This window comes from Triturus cristatus, chromosome 1_1 (genome assembly GCF_964204655.1).
Source record: "Triturus cristatus chromosome 1_1, aTriCri1.1, whole genome shotgun sequence".
NCBI lineage: Eukaryota > Metazoa > Chordata > Amphibia > Caudata > Salamandridae > Triturus > Triturus cristatus.
In genome coordinates this window covers 159,483,398-159,503,624 of record NC_140579.1, presented here as the reverse complement: position 1 = coordinate 159,503,624, position 20,227 = coordinate 159,483,398, and the positions used below count along the sequence as shown (strand labels likewise).

Sequence of the window (20,227 nt, the reverse complement as noted above, 5' to 3'; positions counted from 1 at the left end):
CCTTCTCCCTCACAAGAAATGGTCGGAGTTTTACTCCAGTTAAAGAAAAAAAAATCAAAGTGGATAGGGGGAAGAGATCAGCTCCAGACATGGAGGGGAGTGCAGGGAAAGAAATTCTCCTCGGGAATAAAATGTTTTCCTCAGAGGAGGAAAATAAATAAATGAAACAAAAATTTGCGATTGCACGTCGGGATGTCTTTGCTCAGAGTGCGACTGTACATGAAGTAAAAATCTGGAATGGGGAAAAGGGAGCTAGTGGAACATGTCGGATGACATTCCCTGTAATACGCCTGGAACCTTAAAGTTGGCACAGCTTTTCAAGCCCATTATTTGAGTTTCTTGAACGTCCCAAACGTAGAACATCTGCAGCCAGGCTGAAGTATTCAACAATGATCTACAGAAAATCCTACCATTAACCCAGTGTGTCAGTTTGTTTATAGAAATTAGACATTTTCCTGACCAAAAAAAGTCAGTCGAACTCAGTAGGTTCCTTGCCAGAACTCAACTTATTCGGTCTAAGATAGATGGGTAGATTTCCTGTTGATCAGTCTCCTTTGGCAAGATCAGACCCCTCATACTATTTAGACACCCGCAAGTGTTTTAGACTAAAAACAAGAACCTGGGGACAGTTTGCCACTAAGATTTAATTATGACCTTCAAGCTAAGGTTGGTAACGAAAGGAGCATTCCTCAAGCTATATCCGGAGAAAATGTCTTTACCTTCCCTTCTTGTATCTTTCATACGTTTAGAATTGTTTGAGTTTTAAATCAAAGCTTGACTATGTAAATGGAATATACGCTAGCATCCTTTCTGCTTAGAATTCGTCATTGCCTGCTGCCAGGAATGTAGTGGACAAAAGTACATTAGTCTGAAATGTAACTGTTTCCTCAACTCGGGTTCAGTCCATCTCAAGGTTGCCCTTTGGCCAAGAAAATGCAGAACGGCATCAATAGAACAAGCATTTGCAATGCAATAGGTCTCGCATTGACAGTAGTTTGAGCTATTGTCATTTTAAATGACAATGTCTTTTATATGTGCTTTTATTTGTAAAATATATCTAAAAGGCACAATTATTTGCTATGCCAACATTTTAAACTCTTGTAAATGGGAGACTTATTGCTTTGTATTTAAGCGAGTTTGAGTTTATTAATGGTTTCGTTTTCAAACAACAGTTTTGTATGCTTCAAGTGAACTAATTAGAACAACTACTAACACAACTAAAATGAAGTATTTAGAACTGGAAATTTAAGGAGTAGATTGTGGTCTGTAATAACGTGCAGCATATTGATGAACATGAGCACACAACATATATAGAAGGTGAAGTAATGTAATTAAAAGTGTGTGTATATCAAGGTACGACAGTACATTATTTTTAATAAAATTGTATTTTTATTAGTGATAGGAGTAGTCAACAGCACACCGACCACAGCTCAGTGGTAGAGAAGGGGCGCCGGCCAGCAGCCCAACACCATTGTAAACGAGCTGGAGAAAGAAATTCAGTGCTTCCTTCAATATGTAACACAAAAAACAGTGGCATACGAAGCAGGTCAAAAAATACTACTAACACAATACCACATATGGCCTCTACTAAAAGTAATTCACACTCAACAGTATTTAGGTTCTCTCCTGCGCACGCACACACACACACACACACGCTGCCCGGGCTGCGCCAACATTAGAACTGACCCCTTGTCTCGGTGGGTCGCACTGAGATGGACTATTTGGCAGCCTCTTCCTGCTGGTCACAGACCGAGGTGTGTGAGCGGTGCCCAAATTTTGGATATTTATTACAATTTGTCAATGTGCATAACGGCAAACACCGGCTTAAATTAAGGCCTGTTATCTTCAAGGCTGGGGGTAGGGTAATCAACAACACACCGACAAGAGCTCAGCAGTCGAGGTAGAGTGCGGGCAGCAGCCTAACGTTATTGTAAACAGCTGGATAGAAATGCTTAGATTATGCTGCTGCTAAGCGCGGTGTCCCTGAACTGTACACCGTACTCTGTATTACATTATAATAAATAAATAAAAATGTAAAAACGAGCGCGGTTCATGGGCCTGCTAAAAATAAGCGGCTCTGTTGAGGTGAGACATGCTAATAACAGAACGTAATAACATCTTTTTTTAAACTTGTGTTTTCAGAAGAGTTACATCCCGAGAGAGATAGGGGCATATCGAAAGGACACGGGTGAGCATATTGAAAGGACACGGGTGAGGAGCAAATGAAGGGAGATAAAGTTTATTGCAGAGCTGTTATTTGGGAGTGGGGGAGGTGTGCTGTGTATGCCTGCTGTTACTGTGGCGGCACTGGTCTGCTTCCTGTGAACAGTTGTCACAACAACATTGTGATTTAAGTGCGGTGAAGCACACGAGGATGTGATTACATCGGTGTTAAAGACACCGGCTTAAATTATGGCCTGTTATCGCCACGGGTGGGGAGGGGTAGTCAACAGCACACCCACCAGAGATCAACGGTCGAGGTTGAGCGCTGGGCAGCAGCCTAATGCTATTGTACACACAGCATTTAGGTTCTCTCCTACACAACGCACACACATACTGCCTGGGCTGCGCCAACATTAGAACTGACCCCCTGCCTCGGTGGGTCGCACTGAGACGTGCTCTGTGGCAGCCTCCTCCTGCTGGTCGCAGACAGAGGCACGTGAACTGTGCCCAAATATTTTGTATTTATAACAATTTATGGATGTGCATACCAGGAGACGCCACCTTAAATTAAGGCCTGTTATCTGCAAGGCTGGGTGAGGGGTAGTCAACAGCACACCGACCAGAGCTCAGCGGTCGGGGGAGAGCCGTGGGCAGCAGTCTAACACTATTGTAAAAAAGCTGGAGAAAAAAATTATTCGACTGTGCTGCTGCTAAGCGCAGTGTCCCTGAACTGTGCGCCTCGCTCGGTCTGACATTATAATACAAAATAAAAATAAAAAAAATAAAAGAGCGCCGTCCATGGGCCTGATGAAAATAGTTGGCTCTGGATATAAGCAGCGTGCTAATTTGGGTGGAAACAAAATAACGAGGACAATGCTTTTTTGATAGACATATTTATTCTCTCAAACATATAAAAAGCACATATACGTATGTATATTGAATGAATCATAGGCCTGAGATAACAGTGATTCTAACTGTTGCCACAGTGTTAATGGAGACACAATGAGACGTTGATATAGGTGAAAAGGCTCAACGTTAACTTGCTCATTTCTAGAAAAAAAACATACATTTATTAAAACTTTAAGGACTAAAATTTACTTGTAAAACAGATGCATTATAACTTGTACAGTGCTCCCTTCATTCTGCAACATTAAAAAATGTGGCAGATGATGCAGGTCCAAAAATACTACTAATACAATACGGGCTGCACCAACTTTAGAACGGACCCCTTGCCTCGGTGGGTCGCACTCATACAGGCTCTCTGCAAGCCTCCTCCAGCTGGTTGAAGACAGGCGCGTGAGCTGTGCGCTGCTCCGGACGCTCCTAGGAACGCCTCTATGTGCTCAAAAGAACAAGCTGCTAAGGCTGCCGCAATGTTTAACAAGCTCTTACTACCCAAAAAATAAAGTTTGTACCCTGTACTTAAAGGAGAGATTCTAACGCTGCCAAATGTCGTTGGGGTCCGGATGGGTGGAGCCAAAAGGGAGACAGGGTGGTAAAAAAAAAAAAAAAGCCTAATTGCAAATCACAACACAGCGTTTACCATAAACGATGATGCAAGCCGATCAGAAAGATAGGCGGGGCTTCGTCTCCACTTCCAAAATCTCCTCTACCACAATATTTCTCGCAGAGCGAGCGGCGCATGCGTGCTGCAACGCTAGACGACACCTAAAAATGAATGTCTTTATGCATATTCTTAGTTATCAACCAGACTTATTTTGAAAAGGTAGCAGGGTTATTAATTTTGATACAGTAGTTTTTTCTACATAATGGATTGATGAAAACATTTGTTAATTTTGTTTGCAGCATTTTTTATTTCTCTTTTGCAGAGAATAAGAAAAAGGCATTCAGAACACTAACATTCTGCACCACATTCACATTGTAATTGTCCCCTTTAACTGTGAACTTATATAAACTTGCGAGACATTGATCGAGCACCATTTCCAGGCACTGCCAACCACCTATAAACAATCTTTCCATCCAGCTACTCCCATTTTCATCCACCGCGTTTTTCACAGATGTACAAATCCGAGTAAATAAGGTCGGATCGCTGTCAAGACTTGGGAAGTACAATGATGGCAATGCTGTCTAGATTGCAGCCTCGACCGCTGTCCAGGGTAGACTATCATCACTGTCCCATTTGAGTGTTGTCAGTATCACGTCCTACCCCTTCAGTCTGCATGCTACCCCTCCAAAACAGCAATCTTGTTAGCGCAGCACTTTCTGCCTCTGCCCACCTGAGAAAATCCCGCTTTCAGCTAGTGATTAATGGTGAGCTTGATAATTTCCATGAAATTGCCATACTGGTTTTCAGGGTGTATGGAATGGACATGTAGTCTTATTATGGTTTGTGCAGTTAAGGAATTCCACTAGACTGATTTATGGCTCGAGTAACCTCATCCCAGTATTTCTGTGCATTGCCAGAACATGCATATTAAATCTGTAACACCTTGGGCACAAGTCCAGGACCCATTGGTACATGCTTCAAGGAAGGACAGAAGGATTTGACATATCATATCCCTCACAGCTCTTCGGCCCTGTTCAATCTCGAGCATGCCTTCTACTACCGCCTGGGATTGCAACGTTGTAAGCCACCGAATGTCTGGAATTGACCTGCTGAGATAGAGGGTAGAGGTCTTCACCGGTAAGGACATCTGCATCTGTCCACTGTTGTCTTCCAGGCACCAATCTCAGTTTCGTTTTCTCCAGTCATTAAATATAATGGGGTTACCATGTGTTCCTCAGAACCTGGGTACAGAGTTATGTTCTACTACCAGTTCTCTTGGGTAAAGGAATTGTAAATAATGGTATTCATAAAAAACATTAAATACTGGAAGGGCCTATAAGTGAACCCATTCAACATCTGGGAATCTTCTCCCGAATCAAATAACACCAATCTTTGAAGAAAATAATACCTTTAATCCTCCGACAACACAAACATCAAATTATGTTTTAAATATAATATTTTTCATATATCAAAACACATACACATTTTTTTCCAACAGCTGTCCAGAAAACAAAGAAAAGTACATCACATTAACATATAAATAGCGAAAATCACTGGTCACATACACAGACATGAGACCTTGGAACCACAGACTAAAAATGTCCAAAACAAGTTTTCTTCAGTGTATCCTGATATCTTCATCACATATTTCCAAGGATAGCTGACATAGGACATAACGTGATGTCTTCGACGTTTTGACCCTGTGTTCAAGTGTTATTGACTATACATCATGTCAGGTCTTTCTCAGGACTCAAACAGAACAAAGGACAGCCTTAAATGTATTGAAAGAAAGACACGTGACGTGTCCAGACTGGTATACGTTAGATATATACCATGATATCTCAGCACCCAGCCGGGTTCGCTCGCTGTGGGGAGTTCTTTTTTTGTCTTGATCAGTTACCCTCCTTCACGACAGCAGACAAGAAAGGTGCTGCTGCTGGTCACACTCTAAATTTAAAAACAAATGAAGCCACGATTGGGCCAAGAGGACTACAAATGAAGGAGGTTAACTGATCAAGACAAAAAAACGCAACTATCTTTGCAATCCTTTAGCAGATGGTGAAATCAACACCAGTGCTGATTCACTTTCCGCCACCCTGGCGGATGTCTTCGGTTGATCAGCTCTTAGTAAGGTAAGGTAGGCAGTCATAGGGTCTAGCAACAGTTGGAGATAGAAAGATGCCCAGCTCGTCCGCATGTTTAGGTTCCTCTTCCTGATTGCCCATCTTTGTTTCCGGTCCACTTTTGGCTTTTACTATATTTCGTGCCTATGTTTGAACATCGCCAGCATGAGTTGCAACAGGATTCGATCTTTCTGTGGCTCATCTCTAAGCCCTTTGTGCACCTGGCTTCAATGAATGAGACACTCAAGACAGCAACCCTGCTGCAATGCCACGTTGGGTGCTGTTGGACCTGATGCTCTGACTGCACGCTTCGCTCCCCCAGGTCAGGGCAACACACTGACCTTTCCAAACACAGTCACTGCCCGACTTTGGCTAAAGGAATTCTTAAGTTTGCCAAAAGGACTCTTCATGGTACTGTGGATGGCTGTTGGGTGTGCCCCATACACTACGACAGGATTTGGGAGAGGCTGCCTACCCTGTATTCTAGGCAATACAGTAAACAGTTTGTCTTCCCTTCCAACACAATATGATTGGACTCCCTGCACTGGGGGCTAAGTGAGCACCACTCCTACCTTAAGCAACGGACTGAAGGATTAAGATTTACTGTGAAGCGTTACACTCCATCACTATAGCAGATGCACTCACCGTCTTCAACGCGGTCACCAGCACCACTCCTACCTTCAGGGTAGGACTGAATGGAGTCAAGTTTCCAGAAAAGCATTACGCTCCATCTCCACTGCAAGAGTGTCCACTGCTTTCAACGCTGCCATCAGGAAATGGGGAGAAGAAAACGAGTGTGATTCGGTGGGAAAAGACAAAACGTGTTTCCCCTACTGTCAATTTATGAGAAGCTGTGATCAGTGGCCACATCCAGAAGGGGGCTGAGTCCAAAGTGTTTCAGGGCAAACGTTCCTCTCTACTCTACCAGATTTTCAAGGCTGGATTCTCACTACCACTCTTGCGCAGTACAAAAATCAGAGCGAGAGCTCTGTTGTGGCCCATGCTGTTTGCTCATACCCAAGCCGCCATTTCTGTATAAGTGGGGGACAGCTGGGTTTCTACGGTAGTCATAGTTTTTTTTATACACCGATTTGGTTGTGCACTCTTCTCTCAGCTATGAATCCATCCTTCAGGATATGGAGGGATAGCTGAATGAGACACTTTCATCAGATAAACAGTCATATTCAGTTGGTGACAAGCAGGAATCATGGCTTAGCCTTCCAGCTTTTCATCCTCCCGAAGCCCAGTTAACTGGGCACAATAAACTGGAAAATTGTTAACATCTGCTTTTCAAAGCACATGCATCACTACGCAAGGTGGGTTAAGAAAGCTGGCAGGTAGGTGTACGGGTTTAAGGCCTTAAGACCCACCACTGGGCAAATGCTACCACCCAAGGGCGGGCAAGTTATGAGGTGTGGAGTATGTGTTGTCCTTGTCTCAGAGTCAAGGTAGCATATACCCAGATTCCTTACCAGTGATCCTGTTACTCTAATTCTCCCTTCCATGTCCCAGGTCATACTTAGTCTCTTCCTATCATACAGACACTTTACTAGGTTTATAATTTTTTTGGTTTCCTCCTATTGCGTTAAGCACAAAAAAAAGGGTGCACTGCCCACAATGTGTCCTGGTCACAACTAATCAAGCACCACCACAACAAGAAAGGGAAGGAGGGAATAAGGCCCGAGACGAGGACGGGAGACTCGAAGCTATGGAATCACTAGTAAATAATCTAGGTATTACCACCTCATCTCTCATAAGAACAGCAAGTTGGTCAAGCAGCTTCAGAACTATACCACACCGAAAAAAGGCACAGACACCAAACAGAACGCACTACCCAGTGCAATTTAATGACAGCATCAATCAAATACAGACAGCAAACAAGATCAGTGCTAAAAAGGTTTGTTTTTTTTTTAAATCTGAGAACCCACATTTTGCCAGTAGTGCATAACGAAGGTAGGATGAGATGCCCAAGTAGTGACCAATAAAATGTAACCAATTTAGACACCCTGATCCTCTGCCCAGGAAGGTCTTCAAATCCTCTTGCGGAACAGCCCTAAACGTAATAAAAGGCAACTGCCTGCCCGAGATCCAACAGGCCAAGAAGATAGTAGATTTCACCCAGCAACTCAAAGTTCCTGAATAAGACTATAACTCTTGGTAAAAGGCACCAAAAATAATAAAGAAACTTTCACGCAAGCGAAAGGAAGATATTTCTTTTCCACTACAGGTACAGAGAGATAACTTTGCACACATCATCAAACACAAGGCTAACCCCTTAGGGAGACAGACTCAATCTGATACACTGGGATAAAAAGCTCAGAGGCCTCACGACCTCCTGACTCAACTGAAGAACCATTCAGTCTAGAAAAAGACAGTGGTAGGTTAACTGGCATGTCAGAAAAGCAATTCACAAATTCTCTTGGCAGAGGTAACGGCAACACCAGTAAAAATGTCTTGAGGGACCCAAAAAAAACAAAATCAACAGTCAAAAGAAACCTCCTGAAAAGGCCCAAGAGGAGCAGTCTGAACAACAGAGAACCAGAGGCTGATTCTAAGTAGGAGCTGCTCCTTTAACTCGAGGCCGAACCAAGGAGAACCCTCCGAGAAACAGAAAGGCAAGGAGTCAATAGCCTTCAAACCCCCTTCATCCTACCCTCCCAGGGTTTCTCATATGCCTGATGGCAGGCCACTGAAGCATCAGTGCAGCAAGAGACAAACACTATGCATGCCATCTTGATGGGATTTCGACACCTGAACTAGGCCACATACCCAAGAATAACTCCCTTTCTTTGAGCTGTTCTTTTCAGAGGTCAATGATGGTTGTACACCTTTTGAGTGGACAGGCTCCTGGAAGCCTGACCCAGAGAGGCTCCAGGAAGCCCAAAAATCACAAATGACACCTTCTGAAAGACCCATTAGCCACAGTGCTAGGTGCTCAAACACCATAAGTAGCATCCTACAATGAGATGACAATGAAAACAAGCATTGGCTTAGCCAATAGGTCTCGCTTTTGGGACCTTATAAGTATTTAGATATGCAACACAATATCCTTGGTGCAACAACATCAACTGTTGCATGGCTAAACCCTTATAAGGTCCCAAAGGCGAGACCTATTGGCTATGCCAATGCTTGTTTGGTTTTGTGGGCAAAGCCTAAAAAAACTGACTCAGGGAGTGAGAAGCAATAGCATGAGGAGACACAGGAGGAAACAAGGGGGCCATAGAAGTCCATTGTGTGGCAGTCATTCTGTGTCGGAGATTGAGATAACAAGGTGCTGGCCAAGACTGCGCCTTGCAACTTATGCAAGAAAACCATCAGCCGCAGTACAGAAAATCCTGCTCCAGCACCTTAGGGATGCATAGGCATCAGAAAGCATGGCACTCAGAGTTTAATGCTGCCAAAAGATGTCGGTACGAGGACAAGAGGGCCTCCATGTCATCTGCACCCTAGTAGGAAGCAATACTTCCTCAAGCCATTGTACCGTAATCTGTTCTCCAGAGTGAGAAGAATACTCAGATCCCTGTTTTGCCACTATGCCTTCACTTTTTACTCAACCATAAAGTTATTAGTCTAGGTGAGCCCAGTAATCAAGCTATAAAAAAAAAATCAAGTTCTCATCAGCCAAAATTTCAGAAAAAATAATGTATCCAAAATGGAATTCGTTTTTTTTTTTTTTAGATGTTTGACAAAAAAAAAAACCAGTAAAATCTGACCTGACCTGCAGTGGCTGCTTCTGTCTTGGGCAGTGAAAGGCCTGGACTGGACTTTCTGCAACCTAATTTGTGAGTCTCTCCAAGGGCTTGAGGTAGAGCTTGCCCCCTGTCCACGAAGTCTCAGGAACAGCAAAGACTTCAAGTTCTTCGACCCGCAGCACTGGGGACTGTGTGTTTTGTGCTGCAACCCAAAGAACACCAACTCAACGACGTCTACGACGCCACTGCCGACTCCGTGTCCTGAAAGCACCACAGAGGGCACCACCGCAACGCAACCCTGGTCTCACCGACAACGCCTGTTGACGCCGCCACTGAGCCGCTGCTTGCACCGTGACCTGTGGGCACCGCACTCTGCACCGCTTCGCTTCACGCCGAAGCTTTGGCACCGCAGAGGGCACTGCCACAACGCAACCCTGGTCTCACAGACGACACCTGTTGACGTCGCCGAGTCGCTGCTCGCACCGCGACCTGTGGGCACCTCACTCCACGCTACCTCGCATCACACAGAAGCTTTTGCACCGTAGAGAGCACCGCGACCCGGGTCTGACTGACACCGCCACCGAGCCGCTGCTCCCACCGCGACATGTGGGCACCGCACTCCGCACCACCTTGCTTCACGAAGAAGACTTGGCCGGCCTGACGCCGCCACTTCCCGCTGAAATCGACGCCGCTGCTGGCACCGCAGTTTGAGGGCACCGCTCATAAGTTACACAACACACCGCCCTCATCCTGCACCGCAGCCTTAGCCTACAGAGGCCGGCACCATCGAATCCAGTTCATCAGCCGACAACAGCGCTTCAGCAAGGACGACGCCACTGCTTGCACCGCGACCTGCTAGCCCCGTGACGCGCACCGCCGTCATCTCGCACCGCGACCCTGGTCTCACCAACAACGTCATCTGACGCCGCCACCGAGCCGCTGCTCGCACCGCGACCTGGGGGCACCACACGCCGCACCGCTGCGCTTCGTACTGCAGCACCCGACGCCTACCGTGCCAGCACTCTTGATTCCACCAGAGGTGCACGACCTGCAAACATGAGCGACTTCAAGGGCCTCAACGCCCTGCATTTCTCACAGGTACTGTTTTTCGGGTCTTCCGGACACCGTAGCTGGTCCGCGACCCTGCGACCGGCCAGAAGTGTTGGATTTTGTTGTTCACGACGCCGTGGTAGCCCGGACGTAGCTATCCACACAAGGAACCCTTTTGGAACTGTGAACTTTTACGTATAGTATTGTGGATTTTTATCGTTTTTGGTCTGGTCTTAATTATATAAAAATATTGGATATTTTTCTAAACTGTTGTGTTGTCCTTTTGTAGTGCGTACACTGTATTACTGTTGGTTATGTGCAAATGCTTTACACACTGCCTCTAAGATGAGCCTGGATGCTCGTACCAAGCTACCAAGGGGGTGAGCAAGGGTTATTTTAGACGTGTAACTCCCTTATCCTGACTAGAGTGGTGGTTTTTCCCTGGCTTTGGCCCACGCCCTATCCTGCCAAAAATCCCATTTCTAACACTTTTTTTATTTACAGCAAGCACTTATTTAAAGGTTATTTACAATTAAACAAAAAGGAAGTAACTAGACCCTCAACTTCAGGAACACCATTTTTAAAGGCCGCAAACATGTAAAAATACAAGTCTTTTGAAAATTTCAAAAAGTGCATTTCATTGACCTGTAGAACTATTCCACATTAGTAAATCAAATTATAGCAGTGCATTCAGCAGTATTTTATTTAAAGGTGATGGTTTTCAAACACGAATTTAGAAGCGTTCATGCTTTCCACCAACCCATTAGCTCCATATGCCATTAGTGATTACATCCAAGCACAGGAGATGGTTTTGAGCAGCACGCATCCTGAAATCATATTTTTGGAGGTTCTTTTATATGTGATAAAGTGAAACGAGTAAATCATTCTACTTCAAGGCCCCTACGCTCTTCTCGCACGAACCTGGCTGTTGTGCCCAAAATACGCCTTGTCCGCACTGGAGGGAGATGCTTTGCTTTCTTGGGCGCCAAACTATGGAATAGCCTTCCGGAGTCCTTGAGGCTTAATACTGACCTACTGTCATTTAGAAAGAATCTAAAAACGTGGCTGTTTAATCAATAACTGGCTCCTCCACTCCTCTCCTTCCGCTGACTATGCGCCAGAACACTCTAGTTTAAGTAGCTGTACGCTTTATTAAATACGGTATTACATTTTTAAAATGGAGGGAAATTGAAATAAAGCAAATTGCCCAATGTCACACAATTTGGTCAAGTAGAGAAGCCGAGATTTATCCAAGATTTTCTGGTAGCACATTTCGCAACGGAGTTCAGCCAGTAGATATATATATATATATTCACTTAAAAAACACCATAGGTTTCACACATGTTATAGTTAGGTGGCTATTTCACTCGTAAAAAACCAATGAAATTCCCCCGTTATAGTTAGTTCAGATAACTATAACTCGCGCGCCCACAATCCACTGCTCATGACGTCACATATTACATCACTCATGACATGGTCAGTGGCATCACTCATGACATCATCCTTGTGATAGAGTGGCGGTCGCACGAGTTATAGTTATCTGAACTAACTATAACGGGGGAATTTCATTGGTTTTTTACGAGTGAAATATCCACCCAACTATAACATGTGTGAAACCTATGGTTTTTTTAAGTGAATTTGCAAGGTTTTTTAAATGCTAATTCCTAACTATAACGTGTGTGAAACCTATGGTTTTTTCAGTAAATTTGTACGGTTTTTTTAAATGCTAATTTATTTATGTATTATTTTTATATATTTTTTTTACAATAAATACGTATAAAATATATATATATTTTTTTGGTTTTTCACCGTGCGCGCACTGTGAACGCACCCCCGCGATTTAAAAAAAAAAATAATTAAAAACACATTTCTACCTTCGGGGTCCTTCAGGGACCCCCTGACAAAGGCTAGGGGGTCAGGAACTCTCTACCCTGCCCCCTTTTCACGTTCGCCACCTTCCTTTTTCACTCTCGCACTGAAAACAAAAAATGGCGGCCGACACTTCCTGATTTCGACCGATTCGAACGTTGACTAACATGTAACCACCAATCAGAATTACGCTCGCGCACGTTAGGGTGCTCGCACGGTGCGCGCTTATAGATCTTTATATGCTATTTTCTCAGGAACTACTGAACAGATTGACACCAGACCTGCAAAAGGCACTTCCCTGACCTGAGGACTACCTCTCTGCCAAATTTCAAGTAATTCTGTTCAGCCGTTCGGGCTGTACCTTCGACTAAAGGTCCTATGGAAAAATGCATGGGGAAAACGCGTTTTGGGACCCCCCTTTTTTCTCGGCCCCCGCTTGACGAATCACCCCGAGTCTTTCAGGGTAGGAGCTGAACGGAGCACCCCATTAGTTTTGAAAATTTCGCGAGGATTCGTCAACCAGCGCCAAAGTTATTCAAAATAGAATTTTCAGATTTCCTATGGAAACTCGGTCCTAACTATAACTATCTACTGGCGACCGCCAGTAGATAATATATATATATATATCATCCAAAGTTTGCCTTGCAAATGAGCCCGCACTCCATACAGGTAAGTTGGAACTCCAACATTTATTTAGAGTAAAGCAAGCATTTTAGTCCGAGGCTTTTTTTCCAGTTCACTGCTTGTCTCTTTCCTGACGCGTTTCAGAGAACATTTCTCTTTTTTCAAAGGCATGTGAGAGTTCAATATTTAAAGCACCACAGTCACCGCTTCCTGCTCTGTTCACTTAATGAGCCTCTGGTGTGCTCCAGACTCCGGTGTGCTATTTTCCCAAAGCATTGCGGTATTTGTAGTGTTTGCATAGTTGTTACCCTCCAATGGGTTTCTGTATTGAGCACAATTTTTAACAGGGAAACACAGACTGAAAGCAAACACTACAAATACCGCAATGCTTTGTCAACATTCCGTCCATCAATTGTTTGTTGTAATACTAATTCAAAACATACACAGTTTTAGGCCGAAGTGCTCTACATTTTCAGTTCAGGAACTTAAGTGTTACATGTTTTTGTGCTCTCTATCAGCTCTCTATCAGCTGACAATCTAGGATTCCCAGATGCCTGCAACAGGTGCACTAACTTCATGAATAAGGGTATTGCTATAATAGTTTTTTTTTTTTTACGGTGTTTAATAATGCAATAGCTAATGCTGTAAATGGTCTGTTACTGATGCAAACAAAATGTCATAGTTCCAATCTCTGAACTTAAGAACGTACAGGGATATATCGACTGTAGATGTTCAACTCATTGTGTCATTTGTTTCTTACATCAGATAATAATAATGTTAATTCCCATTTGTAAAGCACAAGCATATCACCCTCTTGGAGGTTTCAAAGTGCTCGGGGCCATCAGTGAGATAAGTGAGCTATTGTCCAAGGACACATGATGCTGAGCTGAGCTGCCTGCTGGCACCAGAGATCAAAACGGTACTCCTGCGCTCTGGAGTCAGCCCTTCTGGCCACTGCGGCACACCTCTCCCAAGGTACATTTGTTCCTGAAATGGTATTGTGTGGTGCATCTACAAAGAATTTTAAAATAATGCTGAACAAGAACACCAAAAATGGAGGCCAGTCAAAAATCCAAGGTCTGCTTCTTGAATCAGACCCCATGCAGAGATGCGGACACATTCACAGTGTAGGTGAGTAGGCGAACAGAGGTGCTGCCCCTTGAAGAGAAGTACTGTCATTGCAGTTGTGCCAGAAATGCCACCTGGTCTGGACAATGGAAGCAGGCATGAGCAGTGGAGATGTGTGTACACCTGAAGCAGGCATGAGCAGTGGAGATGTGTGTACACCTGAAGCAGGATTGGAAAGTGGAGAGGGGAATCATTACAATCATTGGATGACCCTGGTGACTCTTTCAGCATATAGCAAAACTGCAATGTCCAGTACCATTAAAAACGCAATGTTTTGCAGAGTTTTTTGTTTGGACTAACACAGCAAAGCATTTTCAATGAGGCTCTATGATACTTCTTTAATGTAGCCTCTTACAAATTACCATGAAACAATGGTAGCACCAAAGAGAAACAGTCCCAACATAAATATCTCCTTGAAAGTATGCATAACCATGTGCAACATGACATAACAGCACGCAGTCTTGAATAACCAGCTATAGACCCCACCAGCTACAGATCCCCACCCAAACATACAGCACTTTAGTTAGCAATTAACCCAGCTTGGTAATTTAATGCCATGAGCAAATCGTTTTGAAATAAGAAAAGTGAAAACATTATAATTTCTGGCTGCTTTATTGTAGTCTTTTTCTAAACAAAAATATATTTGAAAGATTATCTCTCTAAACCCATTCACCAACATGACAGAACGTAGAATACTAACATGAAATAGAGAGTGCAACATAACTAATTAAAAGTAGTAAGCACATTTGAGATTTGAAACAGTTATCAAATTAAGTTTTAGCGTAAGAGAAACCAGTATGTGTTGGATTAATGTATATTATGTTGTCAACATAAGCTGAAAACAGTGATTTTCCTATTCAAATCACATTTGTAAAGTCATAATTTGGGAGCAGAAAACTGAGCAAGTGTGAGTGAACATGCCCACTAGTCATTCAAAAGTGAAAGAAAATGCTATGTTGTCTGTTAGATTAATCCACCTCCTCAATAGTAGGGCGGGGCTTTGCACCATCCCGTAAAGCCTGCTCGCCAAAGTCGGCCCTGGGCATTCCCTCAGGCATCCCACACTGGTAGAGTTTTGAGATTATGGGGTACAGACCTTCTCCAGCTCTTTCTGCTGGTGCTCGTACTCCTTTTCTGCCAGCGGGTTTCTCTCTAGCCAGGAGATGGTCTGGTTACATTTGTCCAAGATATTCTTCTTTGCTAATCTTGTCTTTAAGTTTGTCATCCACCACAGTGCTTTTCATGTTGAAGGCATAGGATTCAATTGAGTTCTTGGCAGCAGCCTTCTCTCTCTAGGATTCTTATCTGCTTTGCATCTCTCTGCCTCCTGCACCATCCTCTCGATCTCCTCTTTGCTCAGACCGTCCTTGTCGTTGGTGATGGTGATCTTCTATTTGCCTGAACTCTTGTCGACAGCAGAGACATTCAGGGTGTCATTCCACCACTCACCTACCTCACATCCATGAGCTAATCATCCCTCTGAGTGACGTCTGACTTGTATACAGAGAATCCATTTTAGGTCAAGAGCAGCACGTTCCTATTATTAATTTGGTGCTTCTTGTCAGAGTTCATCAATGGGAAGTCGTTCTAAATTTCAGTTCAGTCGAAGGCCTACTGCTCTCCATTTTGGAACGTGCTAGATGGATGAAGATGGCTGGTGAGAAAAGGGCGCATCTGCTATTGAGGAGCAGTGGAGGTGTAAAGAATGTGACAAGATAAATGCAAAGAGAGTGGTTTGACACAAAGAAAGCTCCAAAAACAACCAGCGTAAGCTTGGTGAGGTGTAGGGTACGCCACCTCTCTGCACCTATTAACAGATTGAGATAAAATGTCATTAGAATGGAGATTTTGGAGAATGACTTGCTTCTTTCACATTGTCAGTACTACATGTGGGATGAAGGTGACAAGAGGGTAGGCAGATAACGGGTTACCTAGCCTCTTTTTTTTTTTTTTTTTGTAATAGAGTCTCCTGAGCTTACTTTAATGGACTTTGGATGTAGCTCATGAAGCCATTAGCTTGTTTAGCTTCGTAACCTTCAGCCATTGGCATTGAACATTTTCAGGCATATCATTGATCATCTCACCATTTTTCTCTTGTCTGTTTCACGGTGTCTTCCAGTGGATGCAAGGGAGACTGTTTTGGGGTCAAAGCCTACCAGACAGCACAGCTGTCTGGTTTGCTAAAACATCTTGGGAACATTTGGAAAGGTTCCCCGGAAATGCATTCTACCCATTGCTTACCATTGGCTTTGTGGTTTGTAACTCACAATTCCTTGGTCTCGGTTTGCTGGCTTTATTTGTTTTAGGCTGTCCAACTTGAGTTCCTCCCTTTCCTTGCCCAAACCCTTTTTAGTGTATTCTTCCACCATTACATAATTTCTGTAACCAGGCCTTTAAATCTTGTTCTTATCTTGTAACATTTGCTGAGCATTCAAAGACAGAGGTCACATATCAGGGTCCGTCTTCCAGGAATTTTGGTGTTTCTTTCTCTGACTTCAAAGTGAGAGGATTTATGTGACAATCATGCTGGCTACTCTGGGTATGCTGGAACATGTTAATTTTTTTTCTGGCACAAAACAAAATGCAAATGTCTGTAAATTAACTGTGCAGATATTTCGGAATATGGAAAGCACGAAAGAAGCATGTTTTTTGATAATTCAGAATGTGGTGGAAACAAATATTTTAATGCAATCAAAACAAATTACGTTAGGTGATGACATTTCCACACATTATCATTTGTGTGCTGTACACTTTTATTAGTAAAACTGTACGTCAGTGCAGATGCAATGGTCATTCCAATTGAAGATGTGTTGTGTGTAATAACAGTGCTACCCCACCATGCCTACTCCACCTTACCCATCTCCACTCCACTCTGCACCGCTCCACAACTTTGCACTCTACTCTGCACCACTCCACACTATGCCACACCACACGGTGTCACTGTAATATACTCTGTACCATTCCACACTATGCCATTCCACTCCACACCGAGTCTCTGCACTCTACTCTGCACTACTTCACTCTGTGCCACTTTACTCGACGCCTCTCTACTCTACACCACTGTTCTATATAGCATTGCACTCTACTACACACTACTCTACTATGCACCACAGCACTCTATGCCACTTCACTGCACCTCGATACAATCTACTCTACGTCACACTATTCCACTCTGCACCACTGCGATCTACGCCACTGCATTTTGCATCACTGAACTGCATACCAATGTACTGTGCACCACTGCACCCAACAATATGCTACTCTGCAACACTGGGCTCTACTGCACTCTACGCCACTCTACTTAACACCATTGCATTCTACCTCACTTTCCTCTGCACCAGTCTACACCACTGCACTCTGCTACAATGCACTCTACGCCACTCGGCACCACTCTGCTCTGCGCCACTTTGCTCTGCGCCCCTCTTCTCTGTGGCATTGCACTCTACTCTGGACCACTCCATGCCACTGCATTCTATGTCAGTGAACTCCATGCCAATGCATTGAGCGCAACTGCGCTCTGCGCCAGTGCACTCTGCATCACTATACTTGGCACACCACTATAATCTGCGCACCACTCTACTATATGCCACTCTAATCAACTGTGCACCACTCTACTCTGCCAGTACACTCTACCCCACTCTTCTATGAACTCTGTGCCACTGCGCAACTTCACTCAACGCCACTCTACTCTGCCTCAATTCAAGAACAACCCATCTCTACCTCCCACTTCCACCAACCGTGTCTTATCTATCCCACACATCCACTGCCTCTCTCCTCTCACACTACCACTACCCCCTCTTATCTCACAATTCCACTGCGCCCCTCTCATCCCTCCCTCACACTCCCTGTCTCCTCTTTATACTGCCTGCTTACACATACTACCTTCCTATACCTCCTCATGCTGTGCACTTTTCCACCTCACCGGGTTCCCCCCACTCATCCCTCTCTCTCTCGTACTCTCTCACAGCTCTCTTTAACTCTCTCAAACACTCTTCCCGCCTCTCTCACAGCTCTTCGATCACAGTTTCTTTCCCATGCCATTTCAAGATTACCATCCTGCAAACCCACGTGCTCCTCTTCTTAGGGTGTCTTATGTTTCCACAGGAGCTTCCTCTTTATGAACCTGTGACCTGCCATCCCCTTCCCTCTCTCTTTCTCACATACTCTTTCTGCTCCTCTGTCTGGAGTTCTTTCACTGCTTTGCGCAAATTACCTATCACTCACTATCTTGGTTTCTATCTATTCTGTGCAGCTCCGATCCCTATCAATTCCCCATGCCACATAATTCCACTACACAAATGCACTACACAATTCAAACCCACACAATTCCACAACTAACAGTTCCAATTCGCCCACATAATTCCACTCTACACTGCATACATCCACTCCACTCCAAACAAAAACACATACATAAAAGACATTGTCATTTACAACGCTAATAGCTCTAACTCTGACAAATGCGAGACCTATCACATTGCAAATGTTTGTTTTTAATAGCACTCACAACCCATAATGATTCGGTGTCTAAGCTCCTTCCAATATTTTCATATAATGGTAAAAAAACAAGGAGTAGATTGTGAGGTCTTTTCTTTGGGTGTTGTGGCAATAGGTGGTGATTGGGCAGCATCCATGGTGGATACTGTTATTTATCATTGCTGTTTGAAAGCTTAAGACTATTTTGTTCCATTTGAATAACAGGGTTATTCATTTTGTAAATTTGTTTCTCAAAAGTGACAATAACGAGCAGTCAATGTTTGATCAAGGGAGTTTTAAAGTAACTTGAACTCAAATACAGTATGACTAGTAGTAACATTTGTTAAGCTCACTAATCGGCTGAATTAGATCATAATGCGACCTGATTTCGATGTTGTAGGGATATAGAATGAAACCGCAAAATACACTTCACGACTTAAAATATAGTTTCGACGCATCCTCATATGCCTCTGCAAGCGCAAAGCGTCACACCAGAAGTACAAGGTGTCCTGAAAAATGATAATGGGAAGTCAGACAGACACAATAATCTAGACCCACATCCATGTAGATATAATAAATATACCCACACCTTTCCTTTGACCCCACCTACTCCGGATCTCCAATACTTTAGCTACATATTGCCTTCACGTCTAGACTCCCTTACAATTCGCGCCAACAGTTGTGACCTCACATAAACGCGGTTTGAGACAAATAGAAAGAAACTCTATTTACCCAATAACTTGAAAAGGACACGAGACACAGAAAATAAATAAAAACAACAGTTTGCGAACGCGACAAAGAAGACCCGACACATTGACAGTACCCTCTGTCGAGTACAGACAGCTGCCATGCAAGCAACCACATCGCATACAGATCCTACCCATTAAACCTATCACCTTAGGCTCACTGGCTCTAATGCCCACCGACTATCATCCCAAAAACATTGCCTCTTTCTCCCCCTTTACTTTCATCACCCCTTTCACTCATGGTAAAGTGCTCTAGGCACTGCCGCTCTTTCAGCACCCCTAGCTCTTTCCCGCATTCCCCTTGCACTGCAGCACAGCCAAGTCAGGGGCAGTTACAGGTACAATCGCCCCGCCCTCACTTGTTGGTCTGGTGGTACAACGCCTCCATGCTGCTCTCCCGGTGCTGAACTTCCCCGCTCCACCTCCTTCTTTCCACTTCGTGGCGGCAGCTTACATTCCAACTCTGATAACACACGTCACCAGACGCCAGGGCGTTTCCGGGCTGGCGTCAGAGCCAGTTCCGGTGCAAAGGGCGTTGCTATCAAACGAGCTGGAGCGTCAAGATCAGCGAGAGCCCACGGGTTAACACTGATTTTTAGGTCGAGGGACCGTCCGGTCTGCCGAAGGCAGAACCGGAAGTCCGGAGATTTAATGATTCTTAGAGTGGCTATTTAGCCCGCCTCTCTTTTTGCTTCTCCTCCATTGGCTGGCTTCCTAAACGGAGGCCAGCCATTGGAGGAGAGAGCCGTCCCTCCAAATAGGCTCCGTCTTTTTCAGATTCGGGGGCGTGTTCCCTGCTCTTCTTTCCACTTTTTAGCCACGCCCCCGAATCTGAAAACCGTTGCTGCGTTT

General features: G+C 44.2%; 1 protein-coding gene across 1 annotated transcript in view; it reads right to left on the bottom strand.

Moving 5' to 3' along the window:
• Window positions 1-20,009, bottom strand: part of GOSR2 (golgi SNAP receptor complex member 2) — a 95,976-nt gene extending 75,967 nt beyond the window's left edge. The window contains exon 1 of the mRNA XM_085624075.1: window positions 19,735-20,009. Within this exon, the coding sequence (XP_085480201.1) occupies window positions 19,735-19,763 (29 nt within the window). The 5' untranslated portion in view covers window positions 19,764-20,009. The remainder of the gene's footprint in view (window positions 1-19,734) is intronic.
• Window positions 20,010-20,227: the final 218 nt, after the last annotated feature.